At 53.6% G+C, this 27,691-nt stretch overlaps 1 protein-coding gene across 4 annotated transcripts in view; it reads left to right on the forward strand.

Annotated features, from left to right (window-relative positions):
* Window positions 1-27,691, forward strand: part of SSBP3 (single stranded DNA binding protein 3) — a 54,342-nt gene that overhangs the window by 14,022 nt on the left and 12,629 nt on the right. For all 4 annotated transcript variants that reach the window (XM_061344754.1, XM_061344752.1, XM_061344755.1 and 1 more), the window contains exon 5: window positions 21,237-21,326. In XM_061344754.1, the coding sequence (XP_061200738.1) occupies window positions 21,237-21,326 (90 nt within the window). The remainder of the gene's footprint in view (window positions 1-21,236; window positions 21,327-27,691) is intronic.

Here is a 27,691-nt window from a genome sequence, read left to right on the forward strand (position 1 = left end):
TCATCTCCCAGGTTTTATGCATCCCCAGACAAGAAATCAGCGGTGCAAAGCGCAGACTTTTTGTTACTTATCGCCGAGCTCTGTGCAGAGCTGAAAGCAATCTGGTGTCTGCGATGCCCAGATTTATGGTTTCCCAGCCTCACTCTTAGGTGTTGGCTTCCACCGGGAAGCAAAAACCTGGATTGAGCCATTGGGGTAGGATGAGAGCGCTGTGACATCGGACCCAAGCGGGTCTGGTACCCAAGCAAGTGGGTACCCCAGGTGGGACAACATCTCCCTTGGTCCATCTTGGTGGAGACAGGAAGACTGATGTCCTAGGAGAGCTGGAACATGGCTTAGCTTTCTGCTCCGGATCTCCTCTGCTCAGGGCATGCTTCTGCAAACCTCCTGCCTGCCCTTCTGCAGTGGCAGAGGCAGAAGCTGCCCCTCAGTAAGCAGTGGATGAGCCATGAAAAGAGATCAAATCCATGCGAGCCAGCAGAATCCCTAGAAAGCCTTTTTTTGATCACTTCATCCCCTTTCCCCCCCCCCAGTCTCTGCTTTGTGAGGCTTTCCAGGATTTGCCCCTGTTGACGGGGATTTCAGGCGGTTAGCCTGTTCCCTAGGCACAGACACACTGCCCATCAGCCGGCACGCGCCGTCCTTCGCGGAACACGGGGCTCCTGGGTGTCAGGATTATACATGGCTTTTTTTTTATGAAGAAAATCAAAATTCCAAGGGAAAATAGGGAAAAAAAAGCCATCTTCCCCCCCCCCCCCCCGCCTCCGCCCTGCTGAGAAGCTGCTTCTGCGATGGCGGCTGGAAAGCGGAGCCGAAAGTGTTGCGCGTGCCATCTGCTCCGCTTGGATCGCGGGAGCGGATGGAGCCGGCGCAGCCTCGCAGGGAAGGAGGGGGGATACAAGGCTTGATGGGGTCCCCCCCGCTCTGTTTTCCTCCCAGCTGCGGGCTCGGTGGGCCTCATATAGCATCCAGTCCTTGAGCCCCGGTTGGAGGTGTCCCATAGACACCTGGGAGGAAGAGGTCTGCAGGTCATTCCTGGGATGAAGGTGGGCATGGGGTGGGATGAGTCATGTGGAAGGGAATGGGCATGTTTTGGGGTGGTTGTTTGGGTGTTTGCAGCTTCGCTGGCTGCCTGAGTTGTAAGCATGTGCTGGCAGATGGGTGTTCTGCAGTGTAGGGTGCATCTCATGGGGACCCCAGGTGATCGCTGACATGAGAGCAGCTCAGAATGGCACATCGGCACCTTCCAAAGGAGTTACCAAAGGAAAACTTTCTCCCTCGAAGGGAAAAAACAGAGGCTATCTCCAAATAGAAAGACAAGTGTTTTACTTGTTCCTCCACATCCAGGCTTCTCCTGACTCTTTGGCTGAGGCAGTCAGAGCAGCTGGGTTTCATGGAATAGTTTGGATTGGAAGAAGCCTTCCAAGGTCCTTCTGCTTTACCTGCTTATCACAAAACTGGAGGTCTCTGAGACCTCCCAATGGGTCAAGCCAGCAGATGCGGATGTGAGGTGCAGAGGGGGCTTGGTTTTGCTCGCTCTGAAGGCAGCAGTGGTGGCTGTGGATGGTTGGGTTGCTCTTTATGGGCTTGTCAAGAGACAAACATCCCCAAAAGTTCTTCCCTGTGAGGGTGCTGAGGCGCTGGCACAGGGTGCCCGGAGAAGCTGTGGCTGCCCCATCCCTGGCAGTGTTCAAGGCCAGGTTGGACACAGGGGCTTGGAGCAAGCTGCTCCAGTGGAAGGGGTCCCTGCCATGGCAAGGGTTGGAACTGCATGAGCTTTAAGGTCCCTTCCAACCCAAACCAGTCTGGCATCCTATGAAAATGTGGGAACCCAACCTGGGAGATGAGCTTTGACTGCAAGCACAGCAGTTGTGCAGCCTTGAATTCCCCTTTGGCTTCCCTCCACCACCAGTGTGTTTGCTGTGTGTGTGTAATATGTTCTTTTATGTTAGGGAAGGAGTGCAGAGGTAGGAGACTCGGAGTGGGAGCCTGGTGCTTCCCCCTCTTCCCATGCAAAACGCAGTTGCTCCTGCTCGGCTGTGGGAGAGGAGGAAGGTGTGGGAGTGTTGCGCTAAGGGAGAAGGAAATGCTCTCTCCCAACAAAACCAGAGGGGAATGGGAAGCTGAGGGAGGGCTGGGACAGTGTCTGAGCAGGAGGCTGCAGAAGGCTTTAGGTCTTGCTGGGCTTCGTCGGGACAATGGAAGGAACCCAGCTCAGTGTTTTCCCCATGTGTGTTCCCGGCTGGTGTGCGTGGTCAGACCTTCATGGGGTTAGCACAGGCTGCAGTGAAACCTCCTCAGAGCCCAGCACTTCACTGGGGACCCGTTTGGAGCCCCAGCTCATCCCCATGGAGGTGAGATTCGTAAGACACGTCCTCCTTACCAAAACCTGGCTTGCCATCTCTCTCAAGGTGCCTGCTGCCTTTGGCCATCCCATCGCTGGGTGCTGATTGCATGTGGTGGGCTCACCCTGCCTGGACACCAAAGCTGCTCTGTCCGTCCATCCTCAGCTGGAAATGGGAAGAGAAAACACAACGACAGGCTCGTGGGTTGAGATAAGGACAAGGAGCTCACTCACAATTACCATCATGGGCAAACCAGACTCGAAGGGGGGAGAGATTAATTTAATTTATTAGCACTCAAATCAGAGCAGGGTAATGAGAAATAAACCCAAATCTTCAAACCACCCCTCCCGTCTCCTGAATTCCCTGCCTCCTTCCCCCAGCAGCACAGGGGGATGAGGAGCAGGGGTTGTGGTCAGTTCATCCCACATTGTCTCTGCCGCTCCTTGCTCCGCAGGGAAGGACTCCTCACGCTCTTCCCTGCTCCAGCATGAGTCCTTCCCACAGGCTGCAGCCCTTCACAAGCTGCTCCAGCGTGGGTCCCTTCCTTTGGGAACAGACTGCTCCACCATGGGCTTCCCATGGGATCACAGCCTCCTTTAGCATCCCCCTGCTGATGCGGTGTCCTCCCCGTGCTGCAGGTAGAGACCTCCATGGGCACAGCCTGCCTCACCACAGGCTGCAGGGCAATCTCTGCTCCAGCGCTTGGAGCACCTCCTCCTCTCCTTCTCCCCTGACCTTGGTGCCTGCAGCGTTGTTTCTCTCCCGTGCTCTCACTCCTCTCTCCAACTGCATTTGCTGTTGTGCAGCAACTTTTCCCCTCCTTAAATGCCTCATCCCAGAGGTGCTGCCAGCATCGCTGATGGGCTCAGCATTGGCAGAGCCACCTCGGAGCCAGCTGGCACTGGCTCTATCAGACATGGGAGAATCTTCTAGCAGCATCTCACACCAAAACCTCACCACACAAACCCATTGCAGGCAGCTCAGGGCGCTTCAGTGGCAACCCCTGAGCCGAGCGCTCCGAAATCCAGTAATTGGGCTGGAACAATTATTTTTGGCTTTTGCAGAGGGAAAGGCTATAAATAATCACCCCGCGCGCTTGTGCGGTGACTTTGCAGCCTCCGGGGGGGGGGGGTTTGCATTGGGTTTTTCTTTCCCTTTCCCTGCTGTCCGGCTGCTTTTTTGCTTGGCATCTCGGAGCAGGAGACTTGATCTGTGGGTTGGTTAAAGCACTCCTGCATTGGCCTGAGCAATTGGGCTGACTTTGTGCAGGAGTGGTTATGCTGTCTTGAGAAGCTGCAGCTTGGCCCTGGGGCTGCTGTGGTGGGGATGGGGAGGAGGAGGAGAAGGAGGAAGGCTGCCCAGGCTTGAGGAAGGAAAGCAAAGCTGAAAACAAAGGGCACCGGTCTCGGTGGAATAGGACCAAGGACTTGCTGGGAAGAGGTGTGGAAGAGGCAGTGGAGGTGGGCATGCCTCTGTGCTTGCAGTGCTCCCATAGCAGCAGCTCGCACAGCTTTCAGGTTAAAGGCTTTGGGTCTTAACTGAGCCAGGTTTCAAGCAGGGACTGGTCCAGAGGTGAAAGTGGCTGCATCCCAGCACACATCTCTCAAGCTCACCCATTCAGCACCCTTGGAGCCACAGCAGCCTTAGCAGAAGCAAGCAGCATCGAGTGCACCTTCTTTTGTAAGCCCTCTATTGCATCTTAAATACATTTGCATCTAAATTGACAGGCCGGGTTTAGTGTCTTCTGGCTATAAAGCTCTTGAAGGCCCCAGCTTCCTTCACAGGGCATTGCCCCCGCTGATGTAGGGTGCTGGGATGGTGGCATAGGATGGTCCCAGAGTGGAGGTGGGAGAGGCATGGGGTGACTGCTCACAGGGCAAGCAGAAACTTGTTTTTTTCCTCTTATTTTTTAACGTATTATTGAGAGGATTGGGACTTCCTGACAGTCTGGTGGATAGGGATGGCTGGTGCTGGAGGACAGAGAGCCAGACTTCCCTTTGGGAATGCTGCTCTTTGCCAGGCTGTTCGTGCCGCAGGGGCCATGCAGTGCTCTGGGTCTGCAGGAGTGCATCCCACATCTCTCTCCTTGCTCAGCAGCAATTAAAACACATCCCCATCATATGTATGGGCTGCCAAAGACAAGGGTTATATGGCTCTGATGTGCTGGAGCATGTCACTTTGGTGGGTGCACTCTTGGTACCTGGGTTTGGGGCTCATTGTTGGGGTCGGAGCTGGTGCTGGCATGAGAAGCTGTAGGAACAAGGATATTGGGAGAGGCTGCCCTGCGTAGAGCATCTCTTGAGCAGTCTCGCTGTGGCAGCTTTCCTTCGTCATCCATTATTTATTTGATCCTCTGCAAAACAAACTCGCTCCTCGGCACTGATTCTGATGACGGTGCTCATTTTACAAAAGAGGTAAAAGGAACTAGTTTTGTTCCCAGTCTAAAAGACTTCAACACAAAGGTGCGTTTCCCTGCCACCTTCTGCAGCTGTTTCAGCATCAGTGAAATGAAGCTGCAGGGGTTTAGGGTGATGATGGAAATGTAGGAGTCTCTAATACTGAACTGTTGAGTGATGCTCTTCCTTGTTGATCCCCATCTTCCCGCGACCCACAAGGCTGTTTGCTGTGGCTGGACCAAGATGCTCCACTTGCCTCATAGCTCACAGCTGAAGGTTTCTCGAGGGGATAGCTGTTTGTGCAAGGAAAAGGGATACTAATGGGTGCGTTTCCTCCCCATGCATGCTGTTGGAGGGCGCATGAACAACTGCATGCTTGGGGTTTGGGGGCCGTGGGGTGGTTTCCACAGGGTTATTGAGGATGTCCTCCCTGGTGGCTGAGCCAGCTCCGCTTTGCTTGCCCCACGTAAACTGGATCCGGAGTGATGGGCTGGGAAGTTTGGAGGGAAGGAGGGAGGAGACGGCGCGTCGGAGCCGCGTTGTCAGGATGGAAATAACTGTCAGCCCCATTCAATCTGTCGCCTTGTTCCCGGGGGACAATTGCAAAACAGGATTACTGGTACTTAAAAATTCATAGAAAACGTTTCTTATCACAACGTCATAATTGTTATGACTCAGAAGAGTAGAATTGCCATTTTCATGGGCCTCTTCCCCCCCCCCCCCCATCACTTTTGTTGCATACTGAGTCCCTAGCTGCAGCTGCGGGATTGTCAGGGAGAAAAAACCACCCCAACCAACCCAACCCAACCCAAACCAGGGCGATGCTTTATTTTATGCTAACTGCTGCATTTGACTTGAAAATGATGTCCCACTGGGTCTCGTGGTCAGCGTATTACAGCGTGATGGATGGCTGTCAGAGCGGCGGTGGCTGGCAGATTGCGATGGGTGGAGGAGAACAGATGCCCGGTGACTTCAGGGGCTTTAGTGGAGCCCGGGACTGAAGACTGGAAAACAAAAGCAGATGGGAGAGCTCTGCTTGGGATAACTATTCTTCTCCGGCCACGTGTCGGGGAGGGAAGCTCGTCAGGCAGCCGTATCCCTTCTGTGCTGCTCCTCAGCAGTGAGCTCTGGGCTCCGTGGTGAAGCCATGGGTGAGCTCCACTTGACCTGAGGCCCGAGCCTACGTGCAGCCCATCACTGCAGGTCTCGGAAGGGCAACCTTTGAAAGAGCAGCTTGCCTTTATGGCGTTTGCGCTTCATTTGACGGTTCCTGTTAACCCTTGGCCCTACTGATGGATCCCAGGCAAGACCCGGGCAGGCTCCAGGGTTGCCCTTCTGGAGGGCAGTGTGCTGTGTGCTCTGCGCTGTGTTTGTCTTTGGAGTTGTGTGGGACCATGTGGATTTGAGCCAAGGAGGTGGAAGGAGAAGAGTGAGCCTTTCCCCCAAGAGCCTGCTTTGAGTAAAGCCCTTTGCAGGCACTGTTTGCTCCCTGTCCCATCTCTCCTGCAAACTTTCCTACACTTTCTACCACTGCAAGGGCTTAGGAAAGATCCTGCCTTACCCTCTTTGTCCACTCACATCTGTATTTCCTCATCTCTCATTCCTTCCCTCTCCTTCAACCCCTGTGGTCCACCCAAACCTGGGCAACGTAGCTGCTGTCTTCCCAGCTGATGGTTCCTGGGCATTGCAGGGTTAATGGTGAAATTACATTTCACTGCTGTTTTTACATTAATTGAATCATCAGTGTGGGTAACGGGAAGCAGTGGTATCGTAATGTATTTGATATGGGTCTTTAAGTCAGCATTTGCTGCGAAATCTAGAGCTCTAGATCTTGGTGGAAGCGATGGCTAACTGATATATTGCAGTTATGGCCACAGTACAAAAGCTCCTGCTACGTCTTAAAATGTTCAGGTCATAAAGTTGAGTTGGTTTATGATATGGCCATTTTCCTTGTGTGCTTCCCACGGTGCTCCTAGATCATGCTTGGAAAAGCCCTGCAGTTGGCAGGAGGCAGTGGTGCTCCCGGCTTGTCCCTCTGGGGAGGCACCAACCACGTATGAAGATGCCCTTTCAAGTGGCAGAGCAGCATTGGGGTTTTGCTCCTGCCACTTCCTGAGGTTATTTCTGCTGGAAGAAGCAGCCATGAGGGAAAACATCCCTTTTCCTCAGAGAAAATAGCAGAAACACTGATTTGCAGCATCGTCTGTGCTTTGCATACTCTGTGGCCCTGAGGTGGCTGCAGGACTTGCACTGGAGAGGAGAAGCTACCCAAGCTGAGGGCCAGCATCCCCATAGGACATTCCCACCATGTGGTCGAATGGGTTCCTCTTCTCTTGTCTTCTACCTGTTCCAGCATGATGGGACAGCATCACAGCATGGCTCCTTGTGATGGACAGCAGCACACCGATGGGTTCCCTTTTCTCCAGCAGTAATGGAGGGCTGGTATTAACTAAAAGGTAAACTTTCAGCGCACGTATTGTGGAGCTGCCTGCAGGTTTCCACCCATGCATGGTTCCTGCATCCTTCCCCAGCAACCTGGGGCTGCCTCTTGTCAGCTCCTTGCTCCGGAGATCACAGTTGTGTGGGTGACCCCGAGTGCACCAGGGCAGCATACGGCCACGTTGTCAGCGTTGCCTTTGATGGCCAAAATCTCAAGGCTGCTTAACCAAGTGAGACCTTTCAGGAGCTGCCTTGACATGGGTATTGATCTTCACCTTTAACTCTGCTTTGCCTGCTTGTTGTCACCCAGGCTGGTGTTGCCAAGCAGGAGCATGCTGCAGGACCGTGGCTGGCTTTGGGAGCAGGGTTTTGGGGGGACACCAGAAAACCTCGGTGCTGAAGGGCTTGTTCTAGTGCATTAGTTTAGATACTGTGTTAAGACTTGCTTATTGTTTCTGCTAGTTGTGTCTCTAATGAGGTGAGACGTGCCATATGTTGTCCATAGGGAGGGAGCGCTGCAGGTGGGATAGGGGCTGGCACAGTGGGTAGATGCTACATGGAAGAGCTTCAGACTGCGTCTCTGTCCCCATGAGCCAAAGTGCCAGCTTATCCGTCCATGCCACAGGCATTGGTGCCCATGTCAGGCCATGGAGCTACCTGCCAGCAGCACCTTCTTGCTCTTCATCCACACTCCTCCCGTTCCCAGCTGTTTTATCCTACCGTTCTTCCTTTCCTTCTCTTACCCCAACAGCTTTTTGCTCCCAAAGGGAATGATTTTGGGATCAGGGCCATGCAGCTCCTATGCCTCCTCACCGGAGAAGCATCTCGCAGCCCAGGCAGGAGTCTGAAACTAAACTGTATCCCAGTGAAGAAGTATTTATTGGCAAGTCCTGAACTTCGTTTGAGCAGGGCTCTGCTGTTTAAACAATTGCTGGAGCCAGAAGCCCTTAATTATGGCTAATTATTTTCTGCGGTGAATCTATATGCAAGCTCATCAGCATGAGGTCTCCTCTGAAAGGCACCAGTTGCGTGTTCAGGCATCATCCACCCTCGATGTCCCTAATAAAACCAGAGGCAGAAGTGTTGCTGCCTGACCAGGCAGGAGCCTGCCTGCCTGGCTCCGGTGGCTTTAGAATCAGGGGGTCAGGAGCGTGGAGACTCCCTGGGCAGGCAGCTGGGGACCTGAGGACAAGCAAGAGCAAGACAGGAGCTGTTTGGGACTTGGACTTTAAACCCTGCGGCATTCGGGGTTTGTTTAAAAAGCAGCTAGGTAAATATTTGTGAAGCGGTTGGGATCCGGCTGTGGGGTCAGGCGGTGCGGTGCGGCCGTGCAGGCTGCTCTCCGGCCCCCCCTGCTCCCCATCCTTCCTATGGTGAGTGGCACATCCATCCTCAGCCCTGTGCGGGAGGTGGCAGGGGCAATGCAGGGTGCTTGGCATCGTCGCACAGGGCTCTTCACCCTAGGGTTTGGGGTCTGAACAGGTACAAAGAGGTAGGTGCTTTGGGAGCTACCAGTGTGATGCTTATGTGGGATGTATTCAGGACACTTCTCCTGGTGAGGCTGCACTGTGCATCCCAGGGATGTCTCTTCCATGCATCCCAGGGCATTTTGGGGGGTTGGTTTGGGGTTAGGCTTTGTGCACTGAATCTTGCTGTTTGTGCATCCTGTGGGAGGGCAGCTGCTTTGGGGTCCCACTGGGGATGTGTAGGACCTTATAGAATCATAGGGTAGTTAGGGTTGGAAAGGACCTTGAGAACATCCAGTTCCAACCACCCCCCATGGGCAGGGACACCTCACACTAAACCACTAAAGCAGCACTGTGGCTTGTTGACACCTCTGGCTTGGGATGATGGCACGACGAGGATGGCAGGATGGGAGCATGGCACCGCAAGGGAGGCACGGAGGGATGGGTCCAGGCTGCCTGTACACAGCATCTGTCAGCGCTGCTGCCTTCGCCCGCCCGGCCCCAGCCTCTTCCTCGTGGCACAGATGGTTTTAACACTTTCCTGGGCCTTTTCTCTTCTATAATTAACTCTTGTTTGCAAGTGGGAAGACACTTCTTTCCTCTTGGCAGAGCCGTCACACTCTCCTCAGCGGTGTGCTTTTTTAAAGCCATCGCGGATCTATCCCCCAACCGCAGTCTGTTGTTTTTACTAGGCTCTTTTATGGCTCTGGGCTGCCCCCCCCTCCCCTTCTCTTTCCCCCCTTGCTCTTGCCCGGAGGTAAAATCCACAGGGATTGCAGGCGGAGGAGGCCCCAGCTCCGGGAGGGGAGTTAACGAATCCGGCCAAGACCATACAAAAGCCAAAGCCGGTGCCCGGGGAGGGGGGAAGATGGAAGGGGGCCCTTCCCTGCACCAGGAGCCTTTGAAAACAGCCCCCTCCCAGCTTTGTGCAGCTTAGCAGGGTGCTGCCTACACAAAGGCCCCTCGTCCCTAATGTCGCTTCCATGCCATGGTCGGGAAGAGTTTTCCCAGGAGAAGCTGGGTCTGCCTGTGGCTCCCTATGGGTTTCGGGGGTGTTTTGCTCTCGGGGAGGAGTAGGCATCATAGCCAGGAGGCTGTGGGCTGCTCAGCTTTGGGCAATGGGGAGGGTTTGCTGTGGTGATGGGTCCCCATGGGCATGTTCCCATGGAGAGGAGGGTGCTGTCAGGTCCATGCCACTGGTACAGACCCACCAGTGATGTGCTTGGGCTTGCATCGGGGTGTTGTGAGCGGGGATAAATGTGGGATGTTAAAGGAGACAAAGCCCACCAGGAAGTTCCCATCAGCAGCTCACCGCCATGACCCCCGTGCCCATCCCCTCCCTCTGCTCATCGTGCCCATGCATCGCTCCCGTCTGCTCGCCCGCTCCATCACCAGCGCTGCCAGTCCAAACAAGACCTCGCAGCGATGCTCAGCGCTCTCACATCCCTCCCTCCCCCCTCTGCTGTCTGAAAGCCTGGGGCTAATTCTCCTTTCTCCCTCCTTGCTCTCAAGACTTGAAGTTTCCCTGCCTCCCATGCTGGTTTATGGCAGGGTCAGGGGGAGGGAGGGTTGCCTGCTGGCTTTATAGGGTCCCTCCAGAGCCGGCTTCAAAAAGCTCCCAGTTCATAAATGGGGGGTTTTGTATTAACCGCCTGATTCTGACAGCGAGAGGTGCTGTTAGGAGTGAAATAGTTCATGTGTTGTAAGCTTTAAGGGTAACACAGCTCGCAGTTTCATCCAACCGAACAGCAATGTGAACATGCAGCAGGGAAAGAGTGGCTGAATCAATCAAACCCCCCGTTTTCCATCCCAAATCCACCCCTGACGTGCGCTTTGCCAGTTACGCAACTCCAGAGGGACTTTTCCACAGGGAAGCCCCACAGCTCAGCTCTGGCCAGACTGATGAAGCAATGTGGAGAGCTGCCGTTAAGGTAAATACAACGTGGGGCCGCTTTGGAAAGGGGTTTCCTATCCCAGATAGCGGTAGGTGAGGAAGAGGAGGGCTGGAGGCGAGGTGATGCGGTGAATTCCCTCCCGTTGCACGGACCCACACCTCTTCTCCTCCACAGCGTGCTGAAATGGTTAAAATGCTCTGGAAATGAAACTCTTCCCATTCACCCTCCTCCTCCCTCAAAATTCCAGCCTACCAGCGAGGATCTGCTCCCCCCCCAAGCTAGCTTAGCCCTTGCCTTTTTCTGTTGTCTGTGGAGCAAGCCACCAGTTCTTGGGAATGGCACTGACTTACAGGCTGGCTTACGTCAGATTTACTCCTCCTGTCCTTTGCTCTAGCTGCTCTATTAATTTCCAAATGCCTCGAGCAATTACCAGAGCTGGGAAACAGTATTTTTGGGGGGCAGCACCCACAAATAACTGCAATAAACCCTGATGTTGAAAAAGGGAGGAAGGAGCAGACATGGGGGCTGTGCTTACCTGGGTTTAAAGAGTGCTTTAGTGTGGATTTTCATGAGAAACAGCATGTGTGCAGCAATTGGGAGCATCTCCTGGGGGCTGAGGAGGGACTTGTGCTCTTTTCCCACCCATACACCTCTTTTGAGGTCCAAACTGCTGCTCCCAAAGGGATACGGGGTGCAGAGGGGTGGCACCGGGTGCTTCCCGGGGGCAGGTTTGGGATATGAGGGCTCCATATGGCTGGAAGGGATTAGCCTGGAGGATTATATGAGCAGAGAGGAGGGGAAAGTTGCTGCAATCTCCACCTCCCCAAAACCCCTCATCTGTGACCCCTGGCAGATGCGTAGGGATGGTTTCTGGGGACAGCCAGCACCGCTTTGATGCCCCTGGAGCCGTGTCCCGGTCTCCGTGCTGCCGGGTCAGAGCAATGGTGGGATCCTGTGCCGGCTGGTGATGGGGATTTTCCTCCTGCTGCTGCCTCGCACCCACGTGTTGCATCCTCCATGGGCTTGACGCGTGTCCAACCTGAGCTGTTTGCTCAAGCTTTAAGCTTGCCCGGAGAGAGCGTCAGCGTGCTCGGTGCCGCGCCGCGCTGCGCGGTCAGACCTGCTCCCCAGGGATGTGGCACTGGGGATGTTGCACACATGGTGACCTTATCCATGGCAATCCAGGCCTCAGGGAGGGCTGGCACTGCTGCACTGGTGTAGGGTGCTCTGCAGCTTCCTATCTAGGCAGTAAAACGCTATGGGTGCAGGATGCAAACACAGGATGCAGCTCCATCGCCCCACAGGACAACACTGCATGGATGCTGGGGTGCAGGATGCTGCTCCATCGCCCCACAGGGCAACACTGCATGGATGCTGGGGTGCAGGATGCTGCTCCATCGCCCCACAGGACAACACTGCATGGATGCTGGGGTGCAGGATGCTTTGCAGCTCCTTTCTTAGGCAGCATTTCCATGTACATGCATGGAGGGTAGAATATTTTTACCAGTTTTAAAACATCACCCTGGAAATAGTAGGAATGATGGTGAGGCGCGATGGGTTTTCTCCATACCAGTGAGGCATCATTGTGTTTGTTGCAAAACCCATCTTGCTTGGGAATGGGGTTTGCCAAAGGCTTTCCTCATGGCACACTGGTGTTGCTGTCCCAGCAAAGGCTCATCAAAGTCTGGGTTAGCTCTTGGAGCATAGCCGCAGCCTCACAAAGGACTTCCAAGCCTGTATTTGCTTCCTGGGAGGCATCAGGGGTGCAGAAACCTGGTGGGCTTATCATGGAAATGCTCCCAGGATGATGGGTGCTGTAGGCTGGGTGGTACAGGATGTGTCCTATAGGAAGGGTGCTGTCTGGGAGATGGGAAGGACAAAAGCCATCATTGCTACTGAATACAGCAGTCCTTAAAACAGCAGTTGCATCCATCCAGGTTAATTTAGGGCTCTGATAGCGGGGCCTGGGTCTGGCCACAGCGGTGCCGGCTGCTCCTGAGCAAAGTCCACTGCCTTCCTCCCCATCTGCCTCACCAGGGTTTGTACGAGGTGCTGGACTTTGTACCCACGCAGCAAGTCACAGCCCTTGTTTAAGTCAGCTGCCACCTCCGCCTCAATTTAAGGCATTTCCATCCCTCCACTGGTATATTTCATAGAAGATACTGTGCGGAGAAGATGCTACGAAGCACCTTCAAACATCAGCACAGCCACTTGGTTAGAAACAGTGATTTGTTGTTAACCTGCTGCTTTGTTAGAGACGGGGATTTGATTATTTATTTGGTTTTTAAAGGCTCGGTGTGGGAAAACTTCACAGATCAGCAGGCAAATCCATGAGGGGCCGCTGCGAGCGGGGACGGATGCTCGGCTGGCTCTTCAAAACCCCTCTGAACGCCTGCAGAAGGTTACAGCAGTGCTTCAGACGGGCTTTGTGTTATTACACGAAGATGGTGGCCATCAGCATCTTGTCAGGGACAGGCAGATGGCGTTCACCTGCTCCGGACCAACTTCTTTTGCCCTTTGCCTTTGGTGTCGGGGAATAATACTGGGGCAGCTGCTAGCAGTAAAATAGGCTTAAGCAAATGGGATATTTTGGCATTCAAGTGCATGACAAGAATGGGAGTATTTGCATTAATTCCCTCCTCTCTTTTCCCTGCGGCGGGAGAGGATGGAGAAAACCGGGATGTTTTCCCGCGGGGCAGAGCCGGGTCCTGGTCTTCTCCGCCTGGACCGGGGGTGGGAAGTGCCGAGTGTCTGTGCTCCATCCCACAGCATCCCGCTGCCCAAACAATGGAAATGGATGTTTTTATGGGGAGGTCACGGTGTTTCCCGCTGTACTGCAAAGGCAAGCACTGGGAGGGGGGGAATCTCACCCCTTTCCCTGGATCTGGATGAGGGTTCTGGGCATCCAGCTCTCATCACTCACAGTTTCTTTTGTATTCTTTTTGATATCAAGCTGCAACCGATGGGACGAGGGAGCTGAAACGTGTGGTGGCAAAAATAAATGGAACCCCATAATATCTCCAGTCTGTGCCCATCTTCAATGTGGAAATCACTGCTGGGCACTGGATGCCTTTGGGGTGTTTTGTGGTGTGCTGACGAGCGGATGGGATGGGCAGTATCCTCGTTAGTTGTTAGTAAATCCTTTGGACGCATTAAAACTATGGCTTTCCAAATGCACATGGTGCAGTAGCACAGCGTTTGTCCAAAGCTGTGGATTATATACTTTTTTCTCTTAAATTCGATTACCCATTTAAATCTAGTTTTTCTTCTGACCCCTTCCAAAATTCGCTGGCAGTTTCAACCTGGAAGGAGGCAGAAGGCAGGGGAGCAGTGATGTGCACAGGCACTGGGAAGCAGAAATCCCGCTGCCTTGCTCCTCATCACCAAATTACTCCTTTAGTTTTTTGAGAGGGAAGCAGTGTTTTTCCTTAATCTCAGTTTTTCACAGGCTGGTAAAGGAGAGGATTTGATTTAATCTGTGGTGGTTAAGGCGAGGATGGAGGGGGAGCCAATGCACGTGCCGACGAGCATCCCACCATGCGACCCCACTTAATTATACCTCAACAGCAGCAGCACGAAGCGAGGGCTATCATGGGGACTAAATTCCCATCTGCTTTAACCATCACAACTCTTGTAGGAGAAAACTCCTAACAAATTACCTCTCCTGGCAGCTTTGCTTGCTGGGGCTATTTCCCTTTTGGTATAGGAAACGGTAGTAGTTTTAAAACCTCTGAATTTCATTTGTAAGCTGATTTTGTGGGTACATCAGGAGCAAATCCAGGGGGGAGCACCGAGTGTGAAGGGCAGGAGAAAACACAGGTTGTTGGTGTGAGGAGGTGCACTGCAGCGGTGGCCCTTGGTAGAGCAGAGCATCCTGCACTGGTAGATGAGCAGAAGATTAATAGTCCTAAGCAATTGCATTATCTAATGAAAATTTTATCTAATTATTTTATATAACTTTTTTGGCAGGTGAGCCCTGAAATGGGTGGTATTGATTGCTGGAAAAGAGCCTGGCCTGTCTGTTGCAGGACTTATTAGAGGAGACTTGATAGTAATTAATACCTGTGTATTTACAGCATTCTCCTGGCTGCTAATTGCACGAGATCCATTTGAGCTGCTAGGAAGTGAGGAGGGTTTGTACACTGGTCTCAAGGTGTAAGCTGCACATGGGTCTTGTGCTGCGTAATGTGCCAGCATTGGGAGAGCAGGACCTTTGGCTTCACCATCACTCCAAGCTGGGGATTGAGGGGGACTCAGGGATGCCCATCACAAAGCATCCAGCGATGGGGTGCATCTGTGTACCCAAAGCACTGGAGCTCCTCTGCAAAGCCCTTCCCAAGTGAGGGGAAGCACTACCACCAAACCTGGCTTGACTTCCCAGAAGTTTCCCTTTGTAAACGCCCTCCATCCACACGCGTGTGCAAAACCGAGCCTAATTGCATTTAGTCTGGTTTACACCTCCCATGCTTTATCCCCCCCCCCTTTTTTCCCCCCCACACCCCCCTTTAATTCGGTTGCTGTGAAATGTTTGCAGCTCTGCCAAGTTATTTCCTTGGGATATATTTAGAGAACGCCAGCTCAGCAGAGCGCTGGGTGTTTGTGGAAGGATGTTTGTAAATGTTAGCAGGAACGCTGGCGGGCTGGCGGAGCAGATGTCCGCGAGATGCTACCAAGAGCCTTATTTACAAACTTGTAAATGACTGAAGGGGGTTTCCTTCCCGGGGATAAGGGGGACGCCGACTTAAGAGATTAAAATCCTATTGTTCCGTGGAGGACGGAGCTGCTGTCTCAGATTATCCTTTACAAGGAGGGGGAAAAAAGCCCGGTATTAGCTTGAAGCGCCATTCAACTGTTGTGCCTTTCTGGTTTTGAGCTCAGGGAAGATGCAGGGCTGGGGTTTGTTCCTTTCTTTTTAAAGGAGGGGGGAAGAAGCGTGACTGTTCATGGCCGGGATGTACGCTGGTGCTTTGTGTGCTGGGCGGCTTGCAGGTGATGTGTTTAAAAGGAGCACGAGCTGGCATAGAAGTATAATTAAGCTGAACTTGTACGCACAGCTTGGTGTCCCAGGGGAGCACGGTGATGGTGTTTGGGTGCTGTGGTGATGCTGCTACAATAATCTGTTTTCTTATTTATATCTTCCTCTTGCCAATAAGCAAAGCTTCATCCCGGTCTCCTTTCACCACCTCCTCTTACCCTAAAATACACCAAAACCGGCTTGGTTTGTCTCCTGGAGCATCCAGCCAAATGGCTCAGCACTGCATGGTCTCCCATGTGCCCCCCAAAACACCCTGGGAGGCTCTGAAAGCACCGTGGTTCTGAAGTGAGTGCCCAACGCTGGCACACGGGCTGGAAATCACCCTCATCAGCTGCAGCGGGCTGGTGTTTGACTTCTTATCATGCACATTGATGCAACACAGATGCTGTCACCGACCCGGGGACTGATGCAGGAGAGCATCTGAGGGCTCGGTCCAGAGGAAGCGGTTGGCGTGCCGTCCTCCCCGGCGTTAATCGGGTTACGGCGAGGTGTGGGAGGGTTCTGTTATTAAATTGAAAACCTGGCTCTATAAGATGAAGGCAGCTTTAACGAGATGAAAAGGCTTAACCAGAGGCCAATTAAATTCCGCATTACCTGTTTACGCAGCCTGCTTAAGTCCTGACCCCGCACGCTGATTTCTTCCTTAGGCTCCAAAGCTTGTGCTGTAGGCACAAGAAATGAAATCAAAGGCAGGCAGATAGAGACCAGATCACCTACGTGTCCTGAGCATCCCGGAGGCAGCTGCCCTCGAGTGCCTTGTGCTGCTCCTGTTGTGGCTGCGAGGTGTGAGCCAGCAAATCGAATACCCAGCCCTCCTTAGTTTGTCTAGGTCTGTGCTGTGAAGATATTTCTGCTCTCCTCATCTCGCTGCTGGGTTGATGGAGGCTGGGTCATGAAGGGAGCATCCTCTCTGCTGCCTGCTGGTGCCTTGCACCGCTGTTTGGGGGTTATCTTTATTGAGACAAAGTGGTGATGCTGAGGCAAGCTGCACCACTGCCTGTGCCACCCAAAGCTGCTCACCCGCAGCGTGCGGTGGGGGCACCAGCTTGTGCTTGACAACAGCAAATACCACCGATGGGATCCTGTTTTTCACAGTCAATAGAAACCGTCCCTTGTGTTGGTGAAGTGTGGTTTGTTGGGGTGGGTGGCAGGCTGGCTTGGGCCACCACGCAGGATGTGGTCTTGCTGTGACGCTGGGAGCCCTGCAGGATGGGGTGCAGTGCCTTGGCCCACTTTTGAGATGCTCTTGGAGGTGGCTCAGGCATGTCCAGCAGTGGGGATCATAGAATAGTTAGGGTTGGAAAGGACCTTAAGATCGTCCAGTTCTGACCCCCCTGCCATGGGCAGGGATGCCTCACACTAAACCATGTCACGCAAGGCTCTGTCCAACCTTGCCCAGGATGGAGCTTTCACCACTTCTCTGGGCAACCCATTCCAGTGCCTCACCACCCTTACAGCAAAGAACTTCTTCCTTAAATCCAGTCTAAACTTCCCCTGTTTACATTTAAACCCGTTACCCTTTGTCCTATCGCTACGCTCCCTGAACGAGAAGGAAGAATCCTGCCATGCAAACAGCGCATCCAAAAAGCTCCCCAAAACCTTCCCTTCTTGCCTGCTGCCTTTTAGTACCAGGGCTACCCTGGCGCTGGGGGCAGTGCCACACTGCCTGGTGGTGATGACTTCAGCCCATCATCTCTGCGCTGCCTGCTGCGGCTTTTCCGTTCAGCCCCCGAAACCCTCTGCACCTCGGTGGTGCCTCACAGCTCCTCTCGGGTCGAGCGTGCCGCAGGGCGGGGGGCAGGAAGCTGCTCGCCGCACCCTGCTCTGAGCAAACCCTCGCAGAGACCTAAATCCTGCAGTCAATAAACAGCAGCTCCAGCCTGGGGCCGTGGGATGAGCCATGGGGTGCTCCGGCACAGCCAGCCTTGGGAAAGCACATCTGGGTCACACCGAGATGCTGCTGGAGCGCTCAGGATGCTCCAGGGACTGGGGAGGTGCTCAGTGCAGCCGCACCAGTGCCGCTTCCCTGCCGCTCTTAAACACAATTAATACAGGGGAATAACCCGCTCTCTTCCTAAGGATTAGGTTAAGAAAACAAGATGGTTTTAATAGGCCCTTTTACGTCCTACATAGATCTTAGCTGAAAAAGCTAACTGGTTTTACAGTGCAGCCGAACAGCACATATTTCCTTTTTATTTTGTCCCTGTTTTCCCCCCGCCCATAACCTGGTGCCAGAGGTCCTGCGTGAGCAAATCTGCCACTGATAATTCAAGTGCCCAGCTCCTGGCTGCGCTGTTTTGTCCGCTTTCCATTGCCTCCTGACCTCCATCCTTCTTTATTTGCAAAGCTATAGGCGCAGGCAGCGGTAATAAATCAATTAATGACTCTGATGAATCGTTTAATGGCTGACAAAATAACACTACAGTCAACAGCTTGGATCTCTACAGCAGTACCAGAAGATGCTGGTTGACTCAGGGTAGGGAGACGAAACAGAGACTGTTAGCTCAATTAGTGCAATTAGTGCGCGATTTAAAGGCTTAGACGGCATCTGCTGGCGTACCGAGCCGGTGTGTTAACTGAGAGCTTTGGTTTGGAAGTGAAACGTGGGGATCCAGATTGTCACCGCTCCGCTGGCTTCCACCAGGAAAGGGGGGAAAAGCCAACATATGTAGGGAACAATAAATATATGTATGTGTGTGCATATAGCTGTAGATGCGCGCTCCAGGAACACATACATGTTTCCAGCATGGAGCAAATCTACCATCTAATAAAAGGCAAGCGAGCCGGCATGCTGGCTGTGCCAGAGCTATCCTTGCTCATCTCTGGCAGGGGTCTCCAGCGTGCTTTGGCGGAAGGAAACGTGGAAAATTTGGAAGGAAATCTGTTTTATGTGTCAATGGGGACCTCGGTGTGGCTGGATGTGCTTGCTGGATGCACCAGCGTGGACACGGAGCACAGATGGGCTTCATGCTCCTACACGGTGCCTGTGCTCTCCATCTCCTGCCGGCTGCCATGGCATCCCCACCTTTGCTTGTGCAGGGGAGGTTTGGGGTTTTTGGATAGGGGCTTGGCAGTCAAATTCCAGCTGAAATCTCCGGAGTCCCTAAGGAGAGTTTCTGAGCCAGGAAGGTCAAAATGAGCCAGGTGATGGCAGATGGGAAGGCAAAAAAGTCCTGGTTTCTGGAAATGAGAGCTGGAAAGCCCCTGGGGTTAAAGCGCTCACCCTTAGGGATTGGGAATTGTATTCCCACTGCCTTTTTTTCCCCTTTTCCTTTCTTTTCTGGTGCATCCCAAGGGATTTGTGGCTTCGGCAGGGCTAAAGGTGCCTGGGGTGTTTACCTTAGCGTCGGGGCTGGGGAGGGGAATGAAAGCGAAGTAAAATGTCACTTCTCAAGCCTTGTAAATCATTCATCAAGGGCTGACCAACCTGGCTCCCATCCTGCAGCCCGCTCAGGGCACTCATGGGCTTTTAATTACCGAGTTCTGCCAAGCACCACATGCGCGAGGAATTTGGGATCCCCGTTTGCACCACGAAGGCAGAGGTGAGGTTTTGGGGTGTTCAACACGGAAAAGCACCCCGGTTTTGTGGGAGAACGGGCATTTCCTTCAAGTCGTTCTTTGCCCTCCTTCCCTCCGCTCCGTGCGGCGGAGAGCAGCCCGTTTTCCCCTTGGATCCCCCAAATGCACGTCCGTCTTCGCTCCTCCCCGCTTGGGGATCCATTTTGCCTTGGGAGATTCCCCCAGCAAAGGATTATGGTGTGCTGGAAATCTCTTGAAACCATAAAATATCACCTTGGCAGCTTTATTGCAGCGCTCGCCGCCTTGGGAGAGAAGCGTTTTGCGTGATAGAGGGTTTAATAAAGGAAATTCCAAATGGGCTCACAGCAGTTTGGGGCTCGGTCTTATATATTTTTGCATTAAGAACCGTCATCTGCTTTGCAGAGAAACTGCAATATGTTCATGGCCTTGGATTAAGATTTGGTTTTACTTTTATAGCTGACCCACTTGGGGGGATGGAGGGAGGAGGAGAACTGGGTTCACTCCCTCTCCCGTCTATTTTTGCTGCCGTCTGATGTATAAAAAGAGCCTGGAATGGGCAGGCTTATTTTTCCTGCCAGGACTTTTCTTTATTAACTGTAAAACCACTCAGATCTGGCCTTTGCTGTGGATGTGGGGAAGGCTGCTTGGGATGCCTGCTTCAGGGACATGGGGGGAGTGTGGTGTGGTGGTGTGGGCTGTGCTGGGGGGGGCTCAGGACCCTGTAGGTGCAGGGGGACCCCGGTTATTTCACAGAGAGGGTCTCTTTTTGGGGAGCCAGCCTGTGCTGTCATCTCTGGCGCTTGCAGCTCTGACGTGCTGGGGTGGGAGAAGGGACAGCTCATCCGGCGTGGTCCTGGCCTTCATCCCACATCCTGCATGCCGGATGCTGCTGGAGAGCATGATGGAGGGGGGATAAGGGATGATGGGAAGACACAAGGCCTGATGCTTGCCCTCTGCGAGTCTTTCTGTTCTGGAATAGTGAGATTCCCAACCTTGGCAAGCCTTAGTCCTTAATAACAATCCTTAATTATCCAGGCTGCCCAAGTCTTGTGGTTGTCACTGCATCGGATGTGGTGAGGGGCTGGGGCTGGCTCAGCTGCTGTCAGGACGCAGGGTTTGGTGGGGATAGGATGCTCCAAGCTTTGGGGTAGGACCAAGCGTGAGCAGGCTCACGTGTACCCCGTCTGTTGATGGGATTTCCTCAGTGGAAAATTCTTCTCCCAGTTTCTTTTATGGTGGATGCTTTCCCTCAGCCCTGCCATGTGGTTTTAGGTGGGTAAATCCATCGTAAAAGTCATGGAGGGTGTAGCTCAGTGATCCAAACCCAGTTAATAGCACCGAGCCTCCCTTGTAAGTGCCCTGGGTAATGGTGATGGTTAAACCAGAGCGCTTCAGCAGCACAGGTACTGCTCTGAACTCCAACAGGGATGTGTTGCAAGCAGAGGTCTTCAAGGAAAGATCTTCTCCTTCTGGGTAGGAGCTTCTCATCATTCCGGTGCTTTCCCAGTGCCTCCAGCTCCTCGGCACAGCAAGGAAGTGCAGAGAAGTAGAGATGCTGAGCAGGGTGTCCTGGTACCTCGTGTCCTTCCCCATCCCTCCTTTTCAGAGCTGGAGCCTCTCAGGTGGCTCATCCTGGGGAGGCACGAGGAGAGTGTGACCCCACAGATGGGATGCAGTGAATTTGGAAATCCATAACAAAACTTTGGCATGCTGGTGAGGTCAGGGAAGCATCTTTTTCAGAGGACAGAACCGAACCAGCAAACCTGTGCGGGTAAGAGAAGTACTCAAAAAGCTTGCAAAGAGCTTGACATGGAGGATGAGGCTCCTTGGTGGATTCATGAAGCTAAATGCCTGGGTAAAGGAATAAATAAACCCTGGAATTATCGCCAGGTTTTGTGCAGCCATCTCCTCCATGGGCAAATCGCGGAGGCTGGTGCCCCTCTGCTTGCTTCCCCATGGAGGGAAGGTGCTCAAGGCATGGGCAGCGATGCTTGGGGCTCTGGAGGTAGGAAGCAAAGTGACTCATCGGGTTGTGGCAGAAGAGACAGCCTTTTAGATGTGTTCTTCCCCTTAACTCCTAACTCATCCCACTGTGTTTGTCCTGGTTTTGTTCCCTGCAGAGCGCAGCAGCCGCCCCGAGTCCCGTGCTTGGAAACATTCCCCCGAACGACGGGATGCCCGGGGGCCCCATCCCACCCGGCTTCTTCCAGGTAGGCTCCCACTCCTCCTGATGCTCCCCTCCACACCACGCACGTGTTTGCTTACGCTCTGGGTGTCAGCGCTGTTGTGCCTGTGTTTTGATCCCAAGGGGATGCTAGGGAAGCAGTATGCTGACCCGTGTGGGCATAACTCGTGTCCCGCTGCCCTTCCACGTTTGCTTTCTACTCTTTGTGGCCTTAAAGCAAATCCCTTCCGCGCTCGAAGAGGTTACTGTGTATTTACAACCAGTGTTTTTTTCCAGAGCTGCTTGGTTTGTGTTTGGGTTGGGGTTGTGTTTGTTCTCCGCTCCTAACAGACGTGCATAATTGAAAACATGCTGGATTTTGATCCCTGAAACTTCTTCCCCCTCCTCTGGTTAACCGCTTGATTCTTTCCAAATGCAATCACTGGAAGCATTAACAAACCCTGGCTGTGGCTGCAGGCTCCAGCCAAATTCCCGCATGCCGGGGAGGCACCTTGTAAGCAAATACCTAGCAAAGTCCCCCAAATCCCCTCACTCCTTCCTTCTCCTGCGCTGAGCTCTGACCGAGGAGGGGGTACCATATGTTTGGAGTGATGCTGATGGAAAGGATCTCGACAAGCGCATAGGAAAGGCGTTCTCAGATGCGAACTATGGAGTTTTTTGTGGGTTGCTCTGCAGTCCCTTTGCAGTGGCTTCAGTTCTCGGTGCATTAAAATCTTCCTTCTTGAGGAAGAAACACTTGTCCGTGTAACGAATGGGACGAGGGTTGGAAGGAGTATTTGTTTTGGCAAGATGTTGGGGTTGGTTTGTATCTGGGCTTGCGATCTGTGTATGGGAGAGCTTCTCCGGCTGTAGGCAGGCGGGCTCGATAAGGCGCTTGTGATTTATTGTGGCGATATCTGAGCCCAGTACCGCCGCTTGCGTGTGTATGGGAAGGGGGAAGGAGGGCCTGGGGTTTCTCTGAGTGAGATCCCATTTCCTGAGCATGCTTCTGACAAAGTAAGAATATCCGATATCGATCGGGAACCCTAAAACAGGCGAAGCTTGTAGCGGCACGGGGTGAAGCCAGCAGCAGAGATGCTATCTCGCAGGTCACAGCCGCTGCCAGCAGTTCCAGTGCCAAGCTGCTGCTTCCAACCAATGTGTCTCCAGGAGCCCTGATCTCACCCCGTGGTGGAGCTGACTGTCCTCTGGGGCTCCTGCTTCACACGGAGCTGCGAGGGCTGCACAGCTAGCACCAAGTTAGGGCAAGGCTTCAAGAGTAGGAGTTGGCTTTCCCCCAAAGGGGAAGGTGAGGAAGAGGAGTCACATCTCCCCAGGCGTGCTGTGCATGCTGCTGTCTCCACTCTTCACATTGACAGCCTCCAAGCTGTCCCCTGTGCTTTGCTGTCTGCCCTCACATAGTGGTGTTGCACTCGGGGTCCTATTCAGGAGCAGACAGATGATTCTAGCTCCCTACATCTTGTGGAGCTGCGCCAGGAGCCTCTGGGGAAGGGAGGTTCAGAAGCAGCCCTGCTTTCTTAAGGGGTTGGAAGTCGATCTTAAGGTCGTTTCCAACCCTAACTATTCTATGGTTCCATGACCTGAAAACCCAGTGGCACCAGTGCAGGTGCCTTGTGTGGGGATGCTGCCCATCCCTGGAGCTGTGGGAGGGAAAAGGGAATGGGTGCCGATGCATATGGCTCGCATGTGACATCTCAAGAGCCTGCCTTTCCTGAAAGCCCTCCAACATCTGGTTTCTCCTCCCAGCTCTGGAGATGGAGGGGAGAAGAAAAATCCCACCTCTTAACACAGTCTGAACACGGCCTCCATGAAAGCCTGTCTGATTTGTTGCAGGTGCTGGAGCTCCTTCCAGCTTCAGGAGATGCTGGACACCAGCTCTTGCAGAGGTGGGCTGGAGGCTCAGCAGGGAGCTGGTCACAGCCTGGGGGTGATTTCCTGTCTCTGTAGGAAGCTGAAGTGCTGAACATAAGAGGGCAAAACCAAACAGGTCACAGGAGATGCAAAGGGTTTCTGCCCAGCCCTTGGTGTGCCAGCACTGGGAGGGAGTGAGGTTCTTGATGGTACCACCTCAGCTGGTGCTAGGAGACCGGAGGATGGAGAAGGCTCAGGGGGTTTCAGCATCTTGTTCTTCTGCAGCATCCTGCAAGCACCAGAGACTTGCAAGGGATATCCCTGGGGGGAGCAAGCATGGGCAGACTGGTTTTGGGAGGGTTTAGAGGGCCTGTCACTGCCCTGCCATGGTGGGGCTTCATATGGGAGCTGAGGAGGGGAGTCATGAGCGAAGCTGAGATTGCAGGAGCCCTGCGCTGCCAGGCTGGGGGTGCATTAAACCCTCCCAGTACCACACAACGCTGCTGTCAGCAAAGGGAAAATTGATATGGGCCATTCCTGGGAGCTGGTGGCCTAAAAGCCCATGGGAGTGAGCTTGGGGAAGTAACACATCGGGAGAGGGCAAGGAGAGGAGGAGTCCAGGCTGCAGTGCCCATCTGCAGCCATCGTCTTGCAGGGAGGGTCCCTTCACCATGCTGGGGCTCAACAGCGACCTTCAGGCTGGGGGACAAGGGAGATGCAGCCTGCAGTGCCCCAAAGCCCCCCCAGAAGGGTAGGAAAGGAGAGGTCGTGGGCACCCTGGGGTTGCGGGGGCATTGCATGGTGCCAGGCAGCAGCACGGCATCGGGCTGTGCTCCGGACAAAAGGTGGCTGGGTTGATGGCCGGCGTGGGTAGGTGCTTGCATTGAAACCTCTCTCTTTGTCCCATTGAGATGAGCAAACAAACCCTCTGCTCATCCTCCAAAAGGTCATCGGAGGCGTTCCTGCTTTTGTTGTGAAAGCTGGATGGATGCCGGGGGGCACATCCCTCAAAAGGAGGGTGCCAGGGAAATGTAGGGAGGAAAATTGGAAACAGAAAACGATTAATACCGCACCTCCTTAACACTAAATACATGCTCAGGGGGGCAGCCAGCAGCCCCCAGCCCTGGCTCTGCCTCCTCTCCCCAGTGCAAACTCCCTGTGCTGCCCTGTACCCCGTGCGCTGATGAAATGGAAAGTTGACCATAAATCAATGTCGGCGCTGCGTTAGCTATGCATCAGCAGCTCGGAGAGATGCACCAAAACAAAGCACCGCCTGCTCCGTGTTCCCACACTGCCCCCTAATGCAGAGAGGCCTCGGGAGCCAGGGAGGATGGGGGGCTCCGGAGCCCCCCGACATCCCCTCCTCTTTCCGCCTCTCCTCCCTGCATCCCGCAGCACATCCCGTTAGGTCAGGTCGCCCATAGGGGTGAGGATGGTAAAGCCAGGAGCGATAGGAAGGGGTCCATGTTGTCCTGCTCCCTCTTTGGATGCCACCATTTTCCCCCTGCTCAGCTGTCCTGATGTCTCAGTGGGATTTCCCATCCCGCCTTTGGGATATGTCAAACGTAGGTGACCACCCAGTGTGGTCCACGAGACGGGGCTGCCCTCCCCAAAACCCCAGGGTAGAACCCAGTATCAGCCATGCAGCAGGCAGGGTTAGGAGGAAGGCGGCTGAGGAGCTGCAGGAAAGGAAGAGCAGGCATGGGAGAAAGTTCTTTTTTCTGGAAGTTTAGGAGGATGCCCGAGGCTTTTGTACCGAGCGTCTGGAGCATATGGTGGGATTTGCAGTCAACTTTCTCTCGGGTGCTCCAGCCAGATGGAGGTGACTGTTCTTGGCTCCGGCTGACACGGGTTTGTTTCCTGAAGAGCTTGTGTTAAACGTATTCCTTAAAACCAGGCTTCTGCAGTTGGGAGCCCCAGCTGCAGGCGAGGCAGAGCTCCTGCCCACGGTTGCCTTTCGCTGTCTGCGGGGGAACTTGGCCTGCCTTGCCTTGCTTGCCTTGCCTTGCCTTGCCTTGCCCTGCTTGCCTTGCCTTGCTTTGTCCTGCCTTGCCTTGCCTTGCCCTGCCTTGCCCTCTCTTGGGAAGGTGCAGCTGTGTCCCAGCACTGGAAGGCGACCATGGCCTTCCTCTTTGAAGGCACCAGGAGCATCTCTCCTAAAGGCTCCTTCAGGGATGTTTTTGTTGACAACTTGCAAAACCTCCCTCTCCTTCGGTAGAACTAAAGCACCCATCTGACAAACCCAGGCACATCTGTAATTAATACCCCTCTAACTTCATTTAGTGTTTTCTAATGTCAAAGCCAGAAGGCAGGGGCAGGTATTATAAAGCACAAGATGCCTTTCTGTTGCTAACTCTGAACTGTCGGTATCTCGTGGCAGCGATGCTTTGCCTGCTCGTACCATCCTGCGTGGTTCTGCTACCCCCAGAGGTGCTTGGAAACGTTCTCAAATAGAAAAACTCGCCCATTAGCTGCAAGTCTGTAGCCCATCAAACGTGATCCATTTGTGGTGAGTTAGGCTGGAAACATAAATTGACACACGCAGAGCTATGATCGCTCGTGCCATTTTCCATCTTTAATATTTTACAAGAAGTTTGAGGAGTTGACCTCATGAAAGACAGACTGGAAATAACCCGATCGCCTGGGAAGTCCCTGTAGAAAGCAGCAGCAAACTTTGGTCATCCGATGGGCCAGGTTGGGCTTTTAACGTGCCCATAGTGTAGAGGGGGGAAAACATGAAGCAGAGAAGAGATTGGAGCACCGACAGCCATCAGAAACAATCCCTTCTAACACTGTTTTAGCTGTTTGGGTTGGTTATTGGGGGTGTTTTTGGGGCAGCAATGGGAAGGTGAAGAACAACCCCTCTGCAAGCATGCAGATTGAGGGTGGAAAGAAAACAGAACTTGACGGGGTTTCTCCTGTTGGGGAGAGCGCTGCTCTTGATGAGAGTGAATTAGCCATCGGATGGAGCTCCGAGGGAATGTGACACTGGAGCATTTGGTATGTGGAAGAAGCAGGACTGTGTTCGTTCAGCCTCCTCTCCTAACAGCACTAGTTAATCACTGCTAAATACACATTTTTCAAGGGGAAAGGGTGGTTCTGTTGGTCGGAGCCCACATGTCATCTCTGCAAAACACTTGTTCCAACCACCGCGATCCATCAGGATCGTCTCCCGCCTCCTCTGCAGCGAGGGAAACCCATGCGAAGAAGCAATCGATCCAGCAGGCGTTCCCGGCCCAGCGCAGGTCCCGGCCCTGAAACATCTGCAAATCTTTATGGAGATAACCATATCCAGAAGGTCTGTGTTCCTCATGGAGCAGAGCAGCCGAGCCGGGAGGGGGCCGCGGTGGCTGCAGCCCGGAGCGAGCGTTTCGGATGCTGCTGCTCGTTGCTGGGTTTGGAAAAACAAGGAAAGAATTAAAAGGAAGAAGAAAAAAAGCCCCTTTTGGCTCCTCCCTGCCTGCCGAGACGTTTGCACAAGCTGGGTGTCTGCAGTCACGGTATCCAGAAGTCTCTGCTGCGAGTGGTACCGCATGGGATAATGGAGTGGCGAGGATGCTGCGGTGCTAAGGCTGGAGCATCCCAGGGAGCAGCCCTGGGGCAGCGGGGCAGGACCACACTGTGGAGGATGCATTCAGCAGCAGAAACAACTGATGCTCTCTGGATCCAGCTGCCACGGGGGATTTTTCTCTGGCGAAAACACTGCTGTCTCATATAGATGATTCTTCTGCAATAACCAAACACTGCTTGCTCTGAAGCTCCAGAGGCAGACCTAAAGCATCACCTCCAGGCCCAGCTGGGGTGCGTATAGGCGGCCATGCAGTCAATACCTGTTATCCCCACACCCTCACATGCTGGGGGGGTACAACAGTGAGGACATCAGGAGTTTAATGAGGGGTTTAGTAGCTCCAGGATGGGGTCTGCGTGCCTATTCAGGCAGTACCTGGATAACAGTGACCTCCTCCTTGCAGCACAGCAAGCCAGGCATTGTGGAGGACCTGTTGACTCTTGCATTGATGGGATTGATTGGCCTCTGCAAGTCCTGTTTTTTCCCTTCCACTTGGTTTCATCGCACGTTCACATCTGCCAATATTCCCTACCCCAAATCCTGCAGCTGTAACGTGTAGAAGGGCTTTTGTGATGGCCAGACCTCGTTGGGGAGTGCTGTCCTCTGTGAACTGATAATGTGAAGTGGCCGGTGCCCCGGTTCAGTTTGCATTCACGCAGAGTGAGCCACCTGAGAAGCAGAAATAAGCCTAGTTTCATGCATGGAGAGGACTTCTGCTAAAGGAGCTTGATGCTACAATTGGACCGCAGAGGTTTGTCTTCTCCGCTCTGATGGGACGTGGATGGAGAAGGTGGTCGTGTTGCCATTGGAAGGATTGACCAGAGGCGCTGTGACCTCTTCCAGCCAAGGCTCCCTGGGCAGTAGGACCTGGAAGTGGTTGCCTTCACCTCCTGGAGAATAAACAGTGGGACCTCATTCCCCCAGGCGCAGCGGCTGGAGCGGGGAGGCTGGCAGGAGGCTGTTGGTTCCAA

Source organism: Neopsephotus bourkii, unplaced genomic scaffold (assembly GCF_033783945.1).
Source record: "Neopsephotus bourkii isolate Nb327-2 ecotype Australia unplaced genomic scaffold, CSIRO-AGI_Nbou_v1 NB_234, whole genome shotgun sequence".
Taxonomy (NCBI): Eukaryota; Metazoa; Chordata; class Aves; order Psittaciformes; family Psittacidae; genus Neopsephotus; species Neopsephotus bourkii.